Below are 19,045 nucleotides of genomic sequence, written 5' to 3' on the forward strand. Positions count from 1 at the left end.
CATTCATTTCTGTTTAAACTGTGTATAGAAAGAAACATTTATAGCCCAATCTCAGACTATTTTTGCATTCTCGGGAGGCGCCTGAGAGGAGCCAGAATTTCCCCACGCGTTCTCTGGTGGACGTAGACAAAAATAGTCTGTGCACCCATCCCCGCTCTCCCTCTCTCTTTTCCTCGCTCTCTCTTTTCCTTCCCTCTGCCCATCCCCCCTTTTCAACAGAAGACTGTCCTGGTAAATAATTGAGGCATATTGCCCCTCCGCCGGCCTTGGAAGTGTCTCCAGCTGCTGCAGTTCGTGAGGTTTTCACAAGCAGCGGCTCCCAGCATTCGGTAGGCTACTCATACTGCAGAATCTGCGTCTTCAATGGCAGGCACACGCCACATGCTGCCTCTCCCTTCCTCCCTACTATCTCCCTTACAGCAGGCTTCTCAGAGGGCGGGCTGGAAATTGCTTCAAAGTAGGCCTACATAGGCTATGGAGAGCTGGGCGTTTCCTCCCCCAACAGAGATAGAATATGAAAGATGGAAGTGCCTCCTGCATGGCCTTGGGGGGCGAGCGAGAAGAACTCTTGCCTCTTTAATTTGCACATCTGCATGTTTATTTTGGTTCCGTTCTAAGGGGGTCAGCCTAAATCCACGTCTTCAGTGCAGAGTGGATACGAGCACGAGATATCAGCCATGCGCTTTCAACCCCTACCCAAATCTCCCGAGAGCAGAGCGGGCTGCCCCAATTACCTCTATGCATACTAACCTAGTCTGAATAGGAAGCCTCCCTTGGGCCGTCAATTAATTATGTTAATTAAACAATGAGCTTATGTCGCTCTGCCTGTTTTGTCTCCCTCTTTTTGTGTCAATTTCCAATTTTGTGCATATTTTTGCCCTGACATGTACAGACAAAGAAATATCTATAGGTGAATGCTCCATTAAACCAGGTTACCATACGCAAAAATAATGTATCCATCAGAGGGAAAATATTCTTAGTAATACGTGCTCTGAATGTTCTAGCTTTGTGGCATTTGGAGTTGCAAGAATACTGATTGGGCGTTTGCTGCCATCTGCTGTAAAGTCGTAAAAAGTCCAGGACAGGAAAATATAGTTTATTTATTCAAAACTTTATTTGGGTTCTCGCTGATTTCTCCATGTCAGGATACAGAATAACACAGCCTTTCCTACAAGTCGCAAAGTGCATTGCTTTCAATGCAAAGCATTCCAACTGATCTGCATTTGAGTCAAACAAACAAAAAATTATTTGAATAATTCTAAATTGTACAAACTAATTCCTTGTTAATAAGGCATTATTTGCATGTTCTCAAGTCTCAGTGAAGCAGTGCAATAGCCTTAAGACATGCACAAATGTAGAAAAATTAAGGTGACACATTAACATAAAGGCAACTAAATGTCATTAAATGTGATTAAAGAAAATACAATCATAAAGGTAAGCTATCTGTCCAGTGTAACTACTGTAGGATTGGCCCAACTTGAATAAAAACAGAGAACTGTAAGTGAATTAAACTTTTCCAGTGAGGCAACCAGCCTACTACCTGTTTACTGTAGGTAGACTAACTTTTGGACGCAACAATAAGGCTTTGATGGTGATTGAACGGGTCAGAGCCTGAGAGCAGAACAGTTTCTCTGAAGGTCCTACCAAGGAGGTTATATTAGGGTCAAACTGATTTGAATACGGGTACCACCCTATTCTCAAATCAGATATACAGTATTGTTAAAGTGCAACATACAAGTACAATGCTGTATTAGCATGAGATAACTGACCAGCTTCACAATAAAACCGCATTTGCGCTCATCAACAATGTAACATCTACATAAACAAACTACACAATACCGTCAATGGAGTAACAAATGATATGACACCTCACATGCAGTATTTGAAAAGTACAGAAACAGATATGATCATCCAAAAGACTAAAACATTCTCTCCAAACAGATTAACTATGTAAGCAATGCTTACATACTGTACCTACAGTATACTGTATACATGTTGATCACAAATAAGATACCTGCATGTATTATATATAATACAATTTTTGGTGCAGAATTAGGAGCTAAGATGCACATTTTCCAGCAGCTTGGTGTTAGTAAAAACAAATAAGATACTACAATCAGGCCTCTAGTTTGGTAAGTAGGAAACCTTTGCAGTGTGTATAAACCCTTCGACTACTGTGCAGAACATTCAAATTGCCCAACCAATCATCCTACAATTCACCGTTAGATAAACAACCTTTTGCAAAGATGTGCAAATCGCATGCAGTGATATTTAAATAGAAAGCAAACGTCTTACAAATAAAAACAAATGTCAACAATACATCTTATGTACTAATAAAAATAATGTGATTTTCATTTAAATTCTTAGCCTGTACTCTTGAGCAAGCTTAATCAGTAGTGTTTCTGAGTAGGATGCAGACTACTCCTACTCATAGAGATATAGGTTATTAATACAGCTCTTTACTTCTAAGCATCAGGGGTAGTCTTCTGAGGTGGTCCCAGGGCCTCTGCTTCCTCTGACTCTGGGCTGGCGGTTGTCAGGTCCATGTCCTGCTCAGGTGACACGCTAGTGTCCGACAGCGCCTCCTTGGTGACATCGGGACTGGGATCGACCTTGTCGGCTGTGGGTGCTTGGCAGGGAAGAGAGGAGTCTGCAGTTTGGTCCACGTGAACTTCCCTGACGAGCACGCCTGCTTCCACCGACGCCTCCTGGCTCACTGATGACTCATCTACAGGATATAGTCATTATTTGCCTTAGAGAGAGAATTTGTCTTTGTTTTGCATTTCGTTTTATATGACCTTTTACGTGTTGCACTTTGTCTCGATGCTTTTAATGTCTCACGTAAAGCACTTTGAATTGCCTTGTTGCTGAAATGTGCCTAAACATGCCTTGCCTTGCCTTCCACAATAAGTCATTGATACAAAGTGGCTATCACAGGTGAACAACATACATAAGGACATGATGTGGACATAACAAAACATACACTTCCTACAAGATATCACATGAGATTACAGACTGCAAACACAGTGCTGTCCTTTTTTCTTGTTTCATTTTACAGTAGATTCATCTCACCCAGGCTGAGCAGGTTATCAGGGTAGGATGTGTCACCGACATTGGCAACCATGGAAGTGCTGGTCATGTGGATGGAGGGGTCCAGCTCTGAGAGGTCAAGGGTCATGGCCTTGGAGACGCTGCAGATGTCTGGTATGCAAACAGAGTTACAATATGTACTGTTAGTGCGTTCAAAGCTCCTTAAAACTATTTTGTTAATGCAACTGAAATGGGGCAGTTGGATGTATAAAAAAACAAACGGTAACACACACAAACAGAATGCGCACACCCGCACACACACACACACACACATTTACTTAGTATTATCACCTAGCTCTGCAACTCCGTCTTTATGAGCAGGCAGAAAGGTGTATTTTAGAGACGGGTCTTCTACAGGTTGTCCACTGTGTTCCAGGCCCATCTCTCCCTCATCACGCTGACCGGACGGACCCTCTATAGCCACCTAAGTGGAGGGACATAAAAAAGCAATTGAGCCTTTCGGCTTTCTACAAAAGCTTTTCTGAAGCGTTCTCAAGAGTAGAGGAAAAGTGCTTGACGAGCTTCTCTGTACAGTACCTCAGCGGAGTCACTTGTAGTCATTTCTTGTGTGTCGCCATCTTGAGGTGTATTGGAGGCGCGGGCCCTGTCTCTCTGGCTGTGACCCAGGCGGATTGGGATTCTGTGCAGGTAGCCGTAACCAATCCCACAGCCCAAGCTGAAATCAAACAGACAAGATGGGGAGGCCGATTAAAGTGATTTCCAACGTGCTTAGACTGAGATACAGTACATATCAATAGAGATTCTCCATCTCTTGGCTTAATCTGTGTCCAAGAAACAGGCCTTAAATCTGTACTATGCAGGGATGTGTGAGCTCCTGCTCTGTGTATGATCTGATGCAATGTCAATTTCAAGGAATTTCATGAATCAATAACTGTTAATCTTAACAAACAACAGTCGATTAATTAATAAGAACATCCAACGCTGGACTGCGCTGGACTCGCTTCATTTTTGTGTCTTTCTTCCGCTGTGTCGTTGAAATTTCCCGGCATCGCAATTAGCCTTCACTACATGGCGTGGCGCCCTCATGTGCAGTCAGACCCTAAATCATGATTACATTTCACGCAACTCCCGTTGATAACGTTCGTTCCAAAAAAAAAAAGTTCCGTTCCATTAACAAGCAATTAATCAAGTAACCAAATCTTACTCGAGTAAATTCTTATCGGCAATTAATCAATTAACATTCCTAATGCCAATTACGGTACCTGCCCTCTCCTCCCCAGGCCCCATTAGGGGTCACCAGCACCTCCCTGCACTGGTCTCTCTGCGTGTTGTAGACCAGCAGCTTCAGAGGCTTGCCCTCGCTGGCCTCAATCAGAGAGTAGAAGTCCTCAGACTGCGGGTCGATAAACAGGAAGTGACAAGCAGTCACAGAGGAAGAGAAACAAAACCATCTCAGAAGCTTTGTAAGCGTTATCTTTCATCAACCTCTGAGGTTGATATTTTTCATGTTTTGACTGTAAACTCTGTTGATGAAAAGGCAGACTTACATCTTGTAACACCTGGTCTGCCCCAACGATGAAGTCTTGTTTTGCTTGCAAGCCAGCTAATGCAGCAGGGGAATTTGATTCTACGTCCTAAGAGAGGTAGAGCTATTGAACCATTCTATACAGAAAATATCAGCATCGTCAACGACACACACGTATGCACACACACACGCATGCACACACAGCAATGAAAATCAATCAAATCAAAATCAAACCCTTGCCTTTGGTCTTGACTCACCAAGACATGCCACACGTTTTCATTGGCTCCCTGGAAGCTACAAAAGCGGACGCTGGCTCCCAGCAGACCCTGTCCGCCCCACATGTTACTGGGGACCAGCTCCAGCTCCCGAGCCTTCTGGGCCTTGGTACTGTACACCTCCAGCTTCACAGGCTTCTCCACATTAGCCCTGAGCAGGTCTTTCAGCAGGCTGCTGTCTTTGTTCTACACAGAGGGACAGAGGGGGGGAGAGAGAGGGACAGAGGGACAGAGAGAGAGAGAGAGAGGGAGAGAGGGAGGGAGGGAGGGGGAGAGAGAGAGAGAGAGGTACTGTAAACACACCTGTTCTTAATCCGAAAGGTCTTAACAGCCTTACACACAGGCCTTGATTTGCTAAGATCCAAAATAAAGCCTGCTAAATTTCGTGTTCATTTGTTCTTAATGTATTTGCAGGTGATTGCGTTGATGGCGTCAGGTGCAAACAAATGCTGGTTTTGTGTGTTTTAAATGGATTTTACAAAATGGGGGCAAATCAGAACTCTGAAATAAGTTTTAACTGCTTTTAATGCACATGTACAGCAGACAATGACACACGTGTTTCAGTCCTCCGGCCCACGTCAGTGTTTAGCCCGCCTAGGCGTCATCTCGCGAGCCAGACGAGTCGACTACTGGCCCGGACTGTCAACTACGTCTGGTATTCAAACGCAGAAATTTTGATGAAGGAAAAAAAACAGGCGGATATCCCGTCAAAACTCCGTAGAGAGTAGTAGACAGTCCGGACCAGAAGTGATGAGTTTTTTTAAGAACTTCCTTTTACAAATTCTAAGCGGCTGAAGTCCAGACCCTCTCCTCCGTAGAGAGTCTGGCTCCGAGACTAGCCTAGGTGGAAATGACCCATACAGTATATATATATATATATATATATATATATATATATATATATATACAGGTGCATCTCCGAAAATTAGAATATTGTGGAAAGTTCATTATTTTTCGTAATTTAATTCAAAAAGTGAAACCTTCATATATTATACAGTGTAGATTCATTAAACATGTAGTGAAATATTTCAATGTTGATTGCCTCCATGCCACACTCCATGTTGTTGCAGTAATTTTTGCAAAAGGAGCCCCCACCAAGTATTGAGTGTATAAATGAACATACAGTACAATCATAAAGATTAAAACAAAAAAGGCTTGAAATATTTCACTTTGTGTAATTGATCTAGAATACATGAAAGTTTAACTGTTTCAATTAAATTACAGAAAATAATGGACTTTTTCCACAATATTCTAATTTTCTGAGATGCACCTGTAAGATAACCACCAAATTAACCTCATGTCCTGTGGCATTGACATGCCTGGCTACAGGGGGCTTCTCATCATGGTTCCTCAAGTTACTCTCACGCTCAGATATTCTGGCCTTCAATTCTATCTTGGTTTTACCAACATAATAAAATCCACTTGGGTATTTCAACAGATACAGTGCACTGTCTATTTTGTTCTACATGTGATTCTTCCTCTTGCTTTGATCTTTTTGCCGTGTGAGGGTGTATGAAACAGTCAGCATTAATCATGGCATTACAGCTAACAGTTATTGCAGGCAAAGTTACCTGGGGGGCAACGTCGCCAAGAAGTGTTGGGGTTGTGTGTATGTGTCATTTCTCACCAATCTCTCTCTCTCAGAGTTTTTGCACGTTTATTAGCAAAAATAGGCGGAGTGGAGAACGACCGTCCAGCCGCTGGGTCACTTGAAAGTATGTGCCACTGCTTTTTTACTGTGTGCTCGATGGACTGAGAAATGGGAGAAAAAGTAGTGCACAGTACAGTGGATGGACCACTAGGGGGGGGTTGGTCTTAAGGTGAGGAGGCTCGTCCTGTCCATCTCTTTGCCTCTGGACATGCTGCTCAATACAGTTCTTTCTTTATAACCCTTAGTCCTAAAACAGTCACATAGGTCCTTGGCTTGTCTTTCAAGTTCAGACTCTCTACTGCAAATTCTGTTTAGTCTTTACAATTGACTATATGGTAACCCTCTTTTCAAGCTAGATGGGTGGTAGCTGTAGCTAGAGTAGGTAGTTGTTTCTGTCCGGTTGTTTATGGTACACAGTAGTCTGTTTCACATCAGGGTTTTTTACCAGTACATCAAGACATTGATTCTCTGCTGGCCTCCAAAGTGAATTTGAAAGAGGGGAACCTGGAGTTCACATATATCACAAATTCGTTAAGCATCTCAGAAGTGCTAGAAAAGACAAAAAATAGATCATCAATATATCTGAACTAAAAGGATCCCATGGTATACATAACCCTCTTCAAACTTCCCCATGAATTGTTTTTGTTAACTGTATGCTCTAAAATCCACAGCCGTCAAGAGTTGAAGACTTGTGGGGTGAACATGCTGTGTATCCTATCTCCTTAAAGGGCTTTCAACCATGTAGAACTTGACCAGAAACCTGTCCATCCTGCACTGCATCATTCAGACCACTGACAGCACACATAAAAAACTGGACAGGGAGATCCCAGCAGCGAAAGATAATGTACTCTGGAATAACCCAGAGGCAAAGAAATGCATGAGTTGCAAGACTCTTAGGCATTACTGGTATTGCGTGTTTCCTTCTTGTGACTGGCACTAAATCATCTCTTATTTCATCCAGAAGCTCTAATCAGCTTGGGCATTTTTATACAAGTGGTACTGTAGGCTAACAGTTTTGTATGTGGTTTAACACACGCAAGCCTTCAGTAGATCTGCCCCATAGACCTCAGATGGGGCGTTCCCTTGAAGGAGTGTCAATATTGACAGAATTAGACAAACACTGGCATTAGATTCATGTTTGATATTGGACTGCAGTATGCACTACATAGGAGAGTGGCTGTGTGCACAACCTGTCTTTAGGTGCAGGATAAAACCAAATCTGGATTAAAGCTCCCAATACTTCCAATTAGCAACTTTTCAACCCAACAGCTAGGTTGAAATGTTACTAATTGAATAAAGTATTGGGAATTATAACCCAGTGTGCAGATATCCATTTCCTCCAATTATTGGACTATGTATAACAGAGAGGTCTAATATAAGATAAGATAAGATAATACTTTATTCATCCCGTCAGGGAAATTCAGTGTTGCAGCGTGACACATAACAATAGACAAACACTAAACCACAACAAGACGGTACAAAACAATAAAACATGAAAACAATAAAAACATTAAAAGGTAATAAAAGCATAACAGAGCAGTAAAAGCATAAAATAAGCTTGTTTTCAGGAGTACTAAAACTAAGAGTCATTAGCCATCACCTACTCAGGTCAATGGAGTCCCTTGAGTCTGGGGAGGCGTTGTACAGTCTGATGGCAGAGGGGATAAAGGATCTCCTGAAACGCTCAGAGAAGCAGCACCGCGGCAGGATAAACTCTAGTCTCAACCCTACACTGTCCCCACAAATAGTTTACTCACCAGTCTGGTATTTCCTATAGACAAGATGAAATCAAAGAAAGGCTCCAGGCCAGCCTTCTCTGCTGGCGAGTCCTCTTGAATCTGAAAATGATACACATCTTATCTGATCATCTACACAGTAGTAGGCCTACACAGGCAAATGTACACTAGCATTTCCAGACACAATTTCAGGGAGATGTACTCAACACTCCTAATGACAATAAGACATTGTGCAAGTCGGCTAGCTAAACCCTGGTATGTTAACTCAATAATGGTCTGTATGACTGGTCTTTGTCTTGACAGCTGTCATATGAGCGATGCCACATCAGCTACCGTGGGATCTCATCGCCATCGATGAGGACATGACATTCATTAGGCTACTATTAGCGAGCAGCGTAGTATGCAGCTATACCTGGGCTAGTTTTATGGAAAATAGTTAGCATGCTTTCATAGTTGAATATTGTTCTGAATGTAGCTTGGCAATCAAGTTGGCTACCAACACACCAGACAGCAGTCGATAAATCGTTTCCTAAGCGTCGCTTTTAGCGTAACGCCACCCTTCAACAACCTTGCCTGGTACGCCGATTTAATTGTACCTACCCCGTGGACATGATATCCACTCGTCCCTCCGTCTGATAAAAGAGAGCTTGGGGATAAACCCATTGCAACCGTTCAAACGAATGTGAAACTAGCTACAGTAGGTAATAACTAATATCAACAGCGAGCTAGCTAACGAGCTGTCACAGAACTCATGTTTCTCGTTGCACTGGGAGCGTTCGCTGGAGGTCAGACAGTAGTAATAAATAGCGATTGTAGAAAAATCGAGTTTGATCCCCCTCTCTCTTTCGGTCTCTCTCTCTCTCTCTCTCTCTCTCTCTCTCTCTCCCTCCCTCTCTCTCTCTCTCTCTCTCTCTCCCTCCCTCTCTCTCTCTCACCACTTTACAGACACTCACGCACTCATACACTTACGCATGCACGCACACGCAGGGGCTCATGTGAACTGTGTTCGATTAACTATCCTTTAGTCAAATCGGTTGTTTAGCAACCGGGGACGCCCAATTTATTGTAGCTAACGTTACTCAAACATCTCATAGTTAAAGAAAACATTGCCATATGAAGCAGCAGCTACTACACTGGACGTTTTCGACTACCTAGATAGTCACTGGACAAAGAAAAGATGTCTGAGACTTGTTTTTCTACTTGTTTAGTAAGTTGTGAGAATGTATTTAGCCACGTTACGCCTGTCATTCCTCATGCAGGCTAGCACTAGCTGAACTTGGGGGTCTTGGATAACTGTTAGGTGTCCATATTCCAAAAGCTTAGTCCGCGATAAATATCTTGCTGCTTAGCTACAGACATATGCTAAAGGCATTAAAAAGTGTGTATTCCCTAATATTTAGCTAACTAACGTTAACGTTACTTGTTTTACCCACACAGGCGTCCCTTACATACTTCATAAGAGAGAAATTATTCAGACAAGCCATACATACTGCTGAGGAATATTTGAAGCTATACAACAACGATCCTGTTCTCAAATGTTTCAAAGCTTATGGGAAACTAATGGAAGGTATGGGTGCCTGTTTCGTTACTGAAAGATGACTTCAGACGCGCATGAACAACAATGACTCTGGCTATAATTCAATTCTGGCAGGTAGAATCCAGGAGGCCATACGGGAGCTGGAGATGGTCAAAGACATGACCAGTGTGTCCATATGTGCTCCAATGGCTCTTATCTGTGCACACAAGCAATGTGAAACATGCGGTAAGTGGACAGCTACATTCAGGATTCCAGTTCTACCACAAAACAAACGGGTTGTGGTTTGAATAAACCAACTCGATAGACCTGTTTTCCCCTCTAATTTAATCCAATTTACAGGACACAGCTGAGAATGTTAATACCTCTCTTACCCTCAGTACAGTTATTAGCCTTATCAGTGCCCAGTGCATTTCTGTTCAACACCTTTGATGGAATACTTTGTGATGTTTTTTTTTAATACCACACTTAATAATATAATAATTTTCTATTTAAATTTCACCCTTAACTCAGCCTCCAAAAAGGTACTCATAGAGTTTATTTATTTAAATTCATTAGTCTCCTTACAGAGAAGATGTATTGTACTATATTATAGCTTTTGCTAATTTCCATCTCCAGTCCCATATACATACAACAATACAATAAAAATGATGCAATAAAACATGCATTCGTACAATACGATGAAAACATGCATTTACATATTAAAACACTACATTACAGATTCCATGTCATAGTACTTTACTCATAGTACAAGTACTCAAGCACTTGGCTTTTTTTCCCCTGTTGTACCCAGATCGAGAGGCTGTGTCAGAGTTGGAGTCCCATGTGCGGACCGTGCGTAAGACAGCAGGGGAGCAGGCCTTGTTCTATGGAGGCTTGCTCCTCTGGCTCATGGGACGCAATGACAAGGCCAAAGACTATGTCGACAAGATAATGGGGATCTCCAAGTCTTCCAAAGAGGTCCATGTCTTCAAATGTATTATTAACTAGTGCCCAAATACAGTATCTTTGACAATATATGAATTTAATAATAACTCAAATTCTGGTAGAAAATAATTAACAAATTAACATAACAAAAGATAAACATTATTAATGGAGAGACGTTCCTGTGAAATGTTCTGTCGGTCTGAGCAGGGATTAATTCTGAAGGGCTGGTTGAATATGAGCTCAGAGGATGAGTTCCAGAGGAACAATGCTATCCGATACTTGGATGGGGGAGTACACGACTCCAAAGATGTCCTTGGATTAATGGGAAAGGTACAAAATCTCTCCACCTCTCATATTCTGTCATCGGTTTGTAGATAGGCCTAGTGTGGTAAGAAGGCGTCTAAGATTGCTGACATTAGATTGCTCTTTGCTGTTGTGAAGAAATTCAAGTCTCACCACTGAGTTTTGTTTTCCTACTTGACTGTTTTTCTAACTTTGTAGTTCGTTCCTCTAGAATCAGTCTGTTAAAACTACAAATTCTTCCTGTGTGACATCACTTCCCTGTCCTCTTCATCCTGAAACTGTCACTTCCTTTTTCACGTTATAAACTATCGCCTTCGTCCCCCAGTGACTCACTCTTGACTTGGATACACTTCCTGTTCTCGAATCTGAATTTGCAAATCGTAACAGAATGTCTTTTGTTTGAAACCAGCTTGAATCGACCACTCGCGTGCTCTTATTTTTAAACCAAGTATAAAAATACTTTCATACTGTTACATTTACAGGTGAAGTACTTTTTGGAGAAACAGAACTTCACCAGATCCCTGGAGATCGTCAATCAGATCCTGATTTGCCACCCAGATTTCCTCCCTGGAATGCTGCTGAAGATGACCCTGTTCCTGGCTCTCCAGGACTGGGAGCAAGGCCTGGAGCTGGCCAACAGGTGGGCTGATCACACCTGGCTCAACTACTACTGTCAGATATATGGAGTTTGCTTGATTTAATTGACCCTATTCAATGAAACCAATGGAACAGTTGCAAAATGCACACGATGAGGCAAATCAAGTGCACCTCAAATGGAGCTACTTGGAGAAAATGTCCAGTTATTCTATTAGTAATGATTCTAAATGTTTCGGTTTTATCCAGAATTTTACAACAAGATGGGAGGAATTTTACGGCGATTCAAGTTCTAGCCATCCATGCCATAGTGAAGGATGGAGATCTAACAAAAGTAAGAATGTCACATTAATTCATAACATTAAGAATGCTGCTTTGACACAATGGTGTTATAAAACAAAGTGACTATAGGTATAAGTCTGTGCTGCAGGCGAAGGAGCATCTCCAAGTACTGCTGAGTGCTGTGGAGATCTCCGAACCTTGCTCGCCAAGTGTTCAGGTCCGGATCACACAACCCATCAGCAGACTGGTAAGAGTAACTGGTTCATTTCTCCCACTGGCAGGAGGTTACAAATGTATACCGTGTTATAGTGGCATTCATGTTACGGCAAAGCATTGTAGCCTACTTTGTAGTTTACCACTCAAATAAGTACTGTATGATGGGTTAGCTTTGACAATTAGTGTCATGTTGGTATTGTAAAGCCTTGTGTACTCAAAGGAGTTGACCAGTGTCATGTAAACATACAATATATCCCTTTGACCTCTGTGAAATGCCTTTCCTGGGTCCTGGGTACCTCTGCCCACTCCACCCAGCTGACTGATTCTTGGTCTGGCATCGCAGTTTCTCAGTTGAAAAATGATCGGTCCAGTGCCGCGGGCACTAACAATGAGCTAATCAGTGCCATGGGCGGGACCAACGCCGTTACCAAGGCGTTAGTCGTCGGTCTCTAGTGATTGGTTAGGAAAACTTGAATCCAGGCAATGGAGGCAGTGTCAGGCTGAAGACCTCCAGGGTAGTTCTCATCTGGGCTTCTACATATCCCCTGGTTTCTGTTGTCAATGGCACCCACAGAGCACAACATTCTAGACCATTGTTTATCAAGGGACATGGGTCTCTTGTTGACAGTAGAAGAGTTAAAAAAAAAAAAATAATACTGTGATTTTGATACAGAACATAGCAACTGTACAGAAGTGACACTGAGATCAACTTGTATGCGATTGAATGTTTTTTTTACCCCCCCCCCCCCCCACACACACACACCTCTCTCTCTCTTTCCCCATCTCTGTCTCTCTCTCTCTCTCTCTCTCTCTCTCTCTCTCTCTGTAGTGTGCTGGTAACGCTGAGATCCTACAGCTTTTGACCCCCTTTGTTGAGAGGGCGTATGCCAAGGCACCAGCCGACGCTGACATTGCCAATGAGATGGGCTATCTGCTGGCCCTGCAGGACAAGGCCAAAGAGGCGACGCGCTGGCACTCCACTGCTCTCAACGCCGACAACAGCAGCGTGCCGGGGGTAGCAGGTGACCTTTCTGCTGGGGGAGTTCATGTTCAACAGAAGCAACACGCTGCATACTATCTCTAATTGAAAGAATATCAGGCTCTGTGAATGTCTGGAAACATAGTGTAAATATGGCTAGTGTGTATACTGTACTTCTCTCATTATTTTCTCCAGGTCTAATTCGTTGCCAGTTAATGGATGGACAGCTGGAGGAGGCAGCCAACCAGCTGGAGTTCCTTCGAGAGATCCAGCATTCGATTGGCCAGTCGGCGGTATGACAGGAATGCACACACACACACACACACACACACACACACACACACACACACACACACACACACATACACACTCACAGACACACGCACACACATATGCGTGCACACACACACACACACACACACACACACACACAGGCACTCACATGCACATGTCACTGTGCACATTCTGAACGTGTGAACTGATCTGCTACAGTACGTCATCTCTCTGTGCTGAACAGGAGCTGGCCCTGCTGCAGGCCCTCCTAGCCCATAAGAGAGGGGCGGGGCTGGATGTAGTGTCACCCATACTGAAGGAGGCCATGGAGCTCCACTTCCTAGCTCTGCGAGGACGCCCGATGGGCCCGGAGTATTTCCACTTACTCCACCCCAACTTCATCTTCCAGGTGGTCAACCTGAACCTTTCCTACGTCCAGGTACAGCAACCGCTGTGTTATAAGAGGAAAGAGACAAAAAGGCAAAAGAGCTGTGCGCACATCCAACCTTAGTAGGCCAGGTGTTGGATCTTAGAGTACATAAGTGAGGACGCTGATTTCCACACACTGATTTCTCCCGGTTCACTTTATTGAAAATATCGCAATGTTTCGACCGTTAGGTCTTCATCAGGCAACTTCAACTTGAAGACCTAAGTGTCGAAACGTTGCAATATTTTCAATAAAGTGGACTGGAAGAAATCAGTGTGTGGATCTTTCCTCTCTCCTCATAGAAGGAAAGAGATACATCTCACACCACATGAAATCCATATACAATAAGCACAGAGGTGAATAAAAATGAAGCTCTAATGATATAGAACATCCCTTTCCTCATCCCAGGAAAAGCCCATCACTGTAGGCCAACCTCTACCGTTTGTCCTGAATCACTCCATTATGATCCTGGATCCTGTGGTCAAAATGGCTCCCGGTCTCATGTTTGGTGCCTACCACATGGCCCACGCCAAATACCTTGCAGGTAAAGCCAGAGAGTGGGCAGCTACAATGTGCCATTGTTTTTTGCAATGTGACATGCATTTGTATCTGTCCCTATTCAAGTAAATCCTGAAAAAAATAGACACAGGGATAAAGGGCCAACCTTAGAAGGGATAGCAATTATGAATAAAGACAAATGTATTAATTTTAAGTCGCTTTGGATAATAGCGTCGGCGAAATGACTAGAATGTAAATTATTCAAGTAAGTTGAGAGGCACAGTACATGAACTCATGTATTCAGGTAAGATTCAGATCTTATTCAGGTAAGATAACACCCCGTCGTTTCCCGTGGAAGGTGACAGTGCTTCTGCCCAGAGGTTCCTAGACGTCTGTCTGGAGAAGGAGCCCACCAGCGCAGAGGTTCACCTGCTGCAGGCCACCATGCACCTTCACCACGGGGACTACCAGAGGTGCTTCCAGTCTCTGGAGACTGGGCTCAGCCACAACTTCCAGGTGAAAAATCATGTGTTTTTTTACGTTGGATTTTCTTCAAGACTGAGGGCGTCTAGCCTATCCTCACACGTCTTCTTATTTCTTAATCCCCACTCTCTCTCTTTCTCTCACTCTTTTCTTCCTTATTTTCTCTCTACCCCCCCCCCCCCACACCACCTCCCTTGCCTCCATATGCCCCGTCCACTCGACCCTATACCCCGCCCTCTCTACCCTATACCCCCCAACTCTACCCTATACCCCCCACTCTACCCTATACCCCCCAACTCTACCCTATACCCCCCACTCTACCCTATACCCCCCAACTCTACCCTATACCCCCCACTCTACCCTATACCCCCCCCACTCTACCCTATACCCCCCCCACTCTACCCTATACCCCCCCCCCCCGTCCACTCTACCCTATACCCCCCCCCACTCTACCCTATATCCCCCCCGTCCACTCTACCCTATACCCCCCCCGCCCACTCTACCCTATACCCCCCCCGCCCACTCTACCCTATACCCCCCCACTCTACCCTATACCCCCCCCGCCCACTCTACCCTATACCCCCCCACTCTACCCTATACCCCGTCCACTCTACCCTATACCCCCCCCCGCCCACTCTACCCTATACCCCCCCCGCCCACTCTACCCTATACCCCCCCACTCTACCCTATACCCCGTCCACTCTACCCTATACCCCCCCCGCCCACTCTACCCTATACCCCCCCCCGCCCACTCTACCCTATACCCCGTCCACTCTACCCTATACCCCCCCCACCCACTCTACCCTATACCCCCCCCACTCTACCCTATACCCCCCACTCTACCCTATACCCCCCCACTCTACCCTATACCCCCCACTCTACCCTATACCCCCCCCCACTCTACCCTATACCCCCCACTCTACCCTATACCCCCCCCACTCTACCCTATACCCCCCCACTCTACCCTATACCCCCCCCACTCTACCCTATACCCCCCCCCACTCTACCCTATACCCCCCCACTCTACCCTATACCCCCCCCACTCTACCCTATACCCCCCCACTCTACCCTATACCCCCCCGCCCACTCTACCCTATACCCCCCCACTCTACCCTATACCCCGTCCACTCTACCCTATACCCCCCCCACTCTACCCTATACCCCCCCCACTCTACCCTATACCCCCCCACTCTACCCTATACCCTCCCCACTCTACCCTATACCCCGTCCACTCTACCCTATACCCCCCCGCCCACTCTACCCTATACCCCCCACTCTACCCTATACCCCCCCACTCTACCCTATACCCCCCACTCTACCCTATCCCCCCCACTCTACCCTATACCCCCCCACTCTACCCTATACCCCCCCACTCTACCCTATACCCCCCACTCTACCCTATACCCCCCCCACTCTACCCTATACCCCCCCCACTCTACCCTATACCCCCCCACTCTACCCTATGCCCCGTCCACTCTACCCTATGCCCCGTCCACTCTACCCTATACCCCCCCTCCACTACCCTATACCTCGTCCACTCTGCCCCTGTACTCCCCCCCCCCCCACACTACCCTATACCCCCCCCCCCACTACCCTATACCCCCCCACACTACCCTATACCCCGCCCGCTCTGCCCCTGTACCCCGCCCCCTCCACCATGCCAGGTGCGTGAGCGGCCCCAGTACCACCTGATCCAGGCTCAGGCACTGCGGAGCACGGGGGACCTGGCGGGGGCCGTCCGGGCCCTGAGGATGGCCATGAGCCTGCCGGGGGTGGGCAGGCCGGCCAGGGACAGGAAGGCCTTGGTCAGCAGCAGCGAGAGGGTGGCGGTCTACCTGGAGCTGGCTGAGGCACTCAGGCTCAATGGAGAGCAGGTATGGTCACTCCACCCGCCAGTGTAACAGCTCGGACAGTGCTAAAATGATGTGAGCCGCAAAGTTTTTATCAGCTACCTAACCTAAGCAATAGCGCATAACTGCACAATATGCAAATCTGTTATTATACAACGGGTAGTTCCGACCTCGCAATCTGATCGGTTAAGAGCCGTTGTATATTCACGATATACGACGGGCAAAGCCTCTTTACCGTTCTATGTGAAATATTATTCTGCCAATTATTACTGCCTGTAAAAATGTTAGCGATATTACGTAAGCATCTGTTGGTTACATTACGGTGTATTATTATTGTGCTGGTTTGTTGTGTATGACAGCAGCACAGCCCGTGGTACAGTATATTGGCCATATACCACAACCCTCTCATGAGTTATTGCTTCACTCTAACCTAAATTGCCACATTGACAGTTTGTATTAAGCTTTTTATCAAGCAAAATGTAATCATGCTTTTTTCATGGACAAAGAGTAAGACTCATTGCCTGCTGAAATCTTATCATAACATTGCAGGTCATATTTACTGTAACAGATGATATTCTCTCTTACCACCCTTCTCTCCTTCTCCCTCACCAGCACGAGGCCACCGTGGTCATGCAGGACGCCATCAGCAGCTTCACCGGCACGGCAGAGGAGACGCGCGTCACCATGGCCAACGTGGACCTGTCGCTGGCCAAGGACGATGCGGACACGGCGCTGGGGGTCCTGAGGAGCGTCACGTCCGACCAGCCGCACTACCTGGAGGCCCGGGAGAAGATGGCACACATCTACCTGCACCAGCGCAGGGACAGGAAGCTCTACATCGCCTGCTACAGGTCAGGGTACAGAATTGGTTCGCCAACTCACTAATAGTATGTAGTAGGTGGTTTAGTTGCTTGTTGTTTGGGGTAGTTTGAGGATAATAGAAAGTAATGTATTTAGGTATTGAGGATGTACAGTACATTAATCATTCGGGTTGTATTAATACAAAATGGGGTTGTATCTCATACAAAGCAGCTACCCCAAACTACCTCAGACAGTTTACTGTTACCTCCGCTCAGGATGAAGTTCGGGGGTGGAGGTTGTGATTTCAGTGCTGTGTGTTCGTTTGTTAGTTCGTTCATTAGTTTGTTTGTTAGTCAGAAGGATTACACAAAAACCGCCAGACCGATTTTCAGGAAACTCGGTGGAGGGGTGTAGCATGGGCCAAGGAAGAACCCGTTACATTTTGGAGCGCGCCTGAATCACGAGGTGGATCCACAAATAGTTTGTCACTTTCATTAACTTTGCCAGATAGACCGGCAGAGTGGCACATACGGGTACTTCGCAATGTTTGAAGATGTGGTGTTTGAAGGGGCAGTATGCAGTTTGTGTTTCCTGTTATTATGTAAATTTTTAAAGCTTTTGAAAAATGCAACCGACAAAATCCCCGCCCCTCCCTTCAGGACTCCCTCCAAAGCCGCTCCTGGGGGAAAACAAATGTAGACAAGGTACTCTAAGCCATCCAATCATTTCAAGTTGATTGGATGATTGGACACACATTTTACAGTCTTGCGACTTCCACAGATTATGGATTTGTTTCATTTTACTGTCAGAGCACTTTATTTATAGATTGCCGTCAGGATGTAGTGAGAATTGCAAAAAAATATAACAAAAAGTGCTTCTGAGCCAAACCGCATACTGCACCTTTTATACATCCTTGGCTAAGATTCACTCTTAGCCTCTAGCTAAGTAGTTATTTCTAGTTATTGTATGTCTTTAGTATTGTCAGAGTACTATGAGAGTAAACTACACTAGGCTATTAGGTTACTCTGAGACATATTTTTGGTGGCAGGGAAATCAGAGATGAAGTGCCTGGGCCTCAGTCCAGTATCCTCCTTGGGGACGCCTACATGAGCATACAGGAGGTATTATATTACCCTCATAATTCATCCAACGCTGCGTTAAAGCAATAATAAAGTGAGGACTTTGTATGTCTGTTATTGTTGCAGCAGCTACTGTATGGAACCTAATCTGAACATACTACATACATTCTTAGGGACTATTTACTAATGCTTGAATTGAAGCAGAAACATCCTTTCATACTTTGTGGCCTATAGCCAGAGAGAGCCATTGAGGTCTACCAAGAGGCCATGAGCAAGACAGTGGATGCAACCCTGTCCCGGAAGATGGGTCAAGCTTATGTGAAGACCCATCAGTACAACCAAGTATGTCAAGTACTAGATGAGCTCAGCATATCAGTTAGATTTTGCTACTCATGCACTTTGGCTTTAGCACTAGATCATGGGTTCCCAAACTCCAGCAATGTGGGCCTCCCCTCTGAAAACAGTGACACACCCGCGCCCCCCCAACCTCCCAAATTTGTCCATTTTGCAAGGCAGCGTTAGCTAGCCCATAATGTTACACAGCTAAGTTAGCTCGGTGGC

The 19,045-nt window shown here is 45.1% G+C and overlaps 2 protein-coding genes across 2 annotated transcripts in view; one reads left to right on the forward strand and one right to left on the reverse strand.

The window, feature by feature from the left end:
- Positions 1 to 1,124: 1,124 nt before the first annotated feature.
- On the reverse strand, positions 1,125 to 8,979 carry LOC311318354 (Golgi reassembly-stacking protein 1-like). The gene is made up of 9 exons (XM_084449656.1): positions 8,839 to 8,979; positions 8,260 to 8,340; positions 4,834 to 5,037; positions 4,599 to 4,685; positions 4,314 to 4,444; positions 3,628 to 3,766; positions 3,382 to 3,514; positions 3,073 to 3,201; positions 1,125 to 2,728 (listed from the first exon to the last, which is right to left on the reverse strand). The coding sequence occupies exons 1-9, from the start codon at positions 8,899 to 8,901 to the stop codon at positions 2,466 to 2,468; spliced, it is 1,230 nt and encodes a 409-aa protein (XP_084305782.1). The 5' UTR covers positions 8,902 to 8,979; the 3' UTR covers positions 1,125 to 2,465.
- A 436-nt stretch (positions 8,980 to 9,415) lies between these two features.
- Positions 9,416 to 19,045, forward strand: part of LOC311322299 (tetratricopeptide repeat protein 21B-like) — a gene marked incomplete at both ends in the record, with an annotated part of 20,557 nt that continues 10,927 nt past the window's right edge. The window contains 17 exons of the mRNA XM_084454360.1: positions 9,416 to 9,445; positions 9,676 to 9,805; positions 9,890 to 10,000; positions 10,566 to 10,732; positions 10,907 to 11,029; positions 11,485 to 11,642; positions 11,846 to 11,930; positions 12,027 to 12,125; positions 12,924 to 13,116; positions 13,269 to 13,366; positions 13,591 to 13,785; positions 14,182 to 14,317; positions 14,630 to 14,787; positions 16,419 to 16,628; positions 17,217 to 17,455; positions 18,454 to 18,526; positions 18,719 to 18,826. Coding sequence (XP_084310486.1) covers positions 9,416 to 9,445; positions 9,676 to 9,805; positions 9,890 to 10,000; positions 10,566 to 10,732; positions 10,907 to 11,029; positions 11,485 to 11,642; positions 11,846 to 11,930; positions 12,027 to 12,125; positions 12,924 to 13,116; positions 13,269 to 13,366; positions 13,591 to 13,785; positions 14,182 to 14,317; positions 14,630 to 14,787; positions 16,419 to 16,628; positions 17,217 to 17,455; positions 18,454 to 18,526; positions 18,719 to 18,826 — 2,313 coding nt within the window. The remainder of the gene's footprint in view (positions 9,446 to 9,675; positions 9,806 to 9,889; positions 10,001 to 10,565; positions 10,733 to 10,906; positions 11,030 to 11,484; positions 11,643 to 11,845; positions 11,931 to 12,026; positions 12,126 to 12,923; positions 13,117 to 13,268; positions 13,367 to 13,590; positions 13,786 to 14,181; positions 14,318 to 14,629; positions 14,788 to 16,418; positions 16,629 to 17,216; positions 17,456 to 18,453; positions 18,527 to 18,718; positions 18,827 to 19,045) is intronic.

Source organism: Borostomias antarcticus, assembly GCF_949987555.1.
Source record: "Borostomias antarcticus genome assembly, chromosome: 2".
Classification (NCBI taxonomy): Eukaryota; Metazoa; Chordata; class Actinopteri; order Stomiiformes; family Stomiidae; genus Borostomias; species Borostomias antarcticus.

Bases quoted from the DNA above. Each gene is read 5' to 3' on its own strand.
- LOC311318354 (XM_084449656.1), bottom strand. From the start codon at position 8,901: ATGGGTTTATCCCCAAGCTCTCTTTTATCAGACGGAGGGACGAGTGGA. The intron at 4,686-4,833 runs GTGAGTCAAGAC...TACCTCTCTTAG, and splicing joins AAAACGTGTGGCATGTCTTG to GACGTAGAATCAAATTCCCC. The intron at 4,445-4,598 runs GTAAGTCTGCCT...ATCGACCCGCAG, and splicing joins CAGACCAGGTGTTACAAGAT to TCTGAGGACTTCTACTCTCT.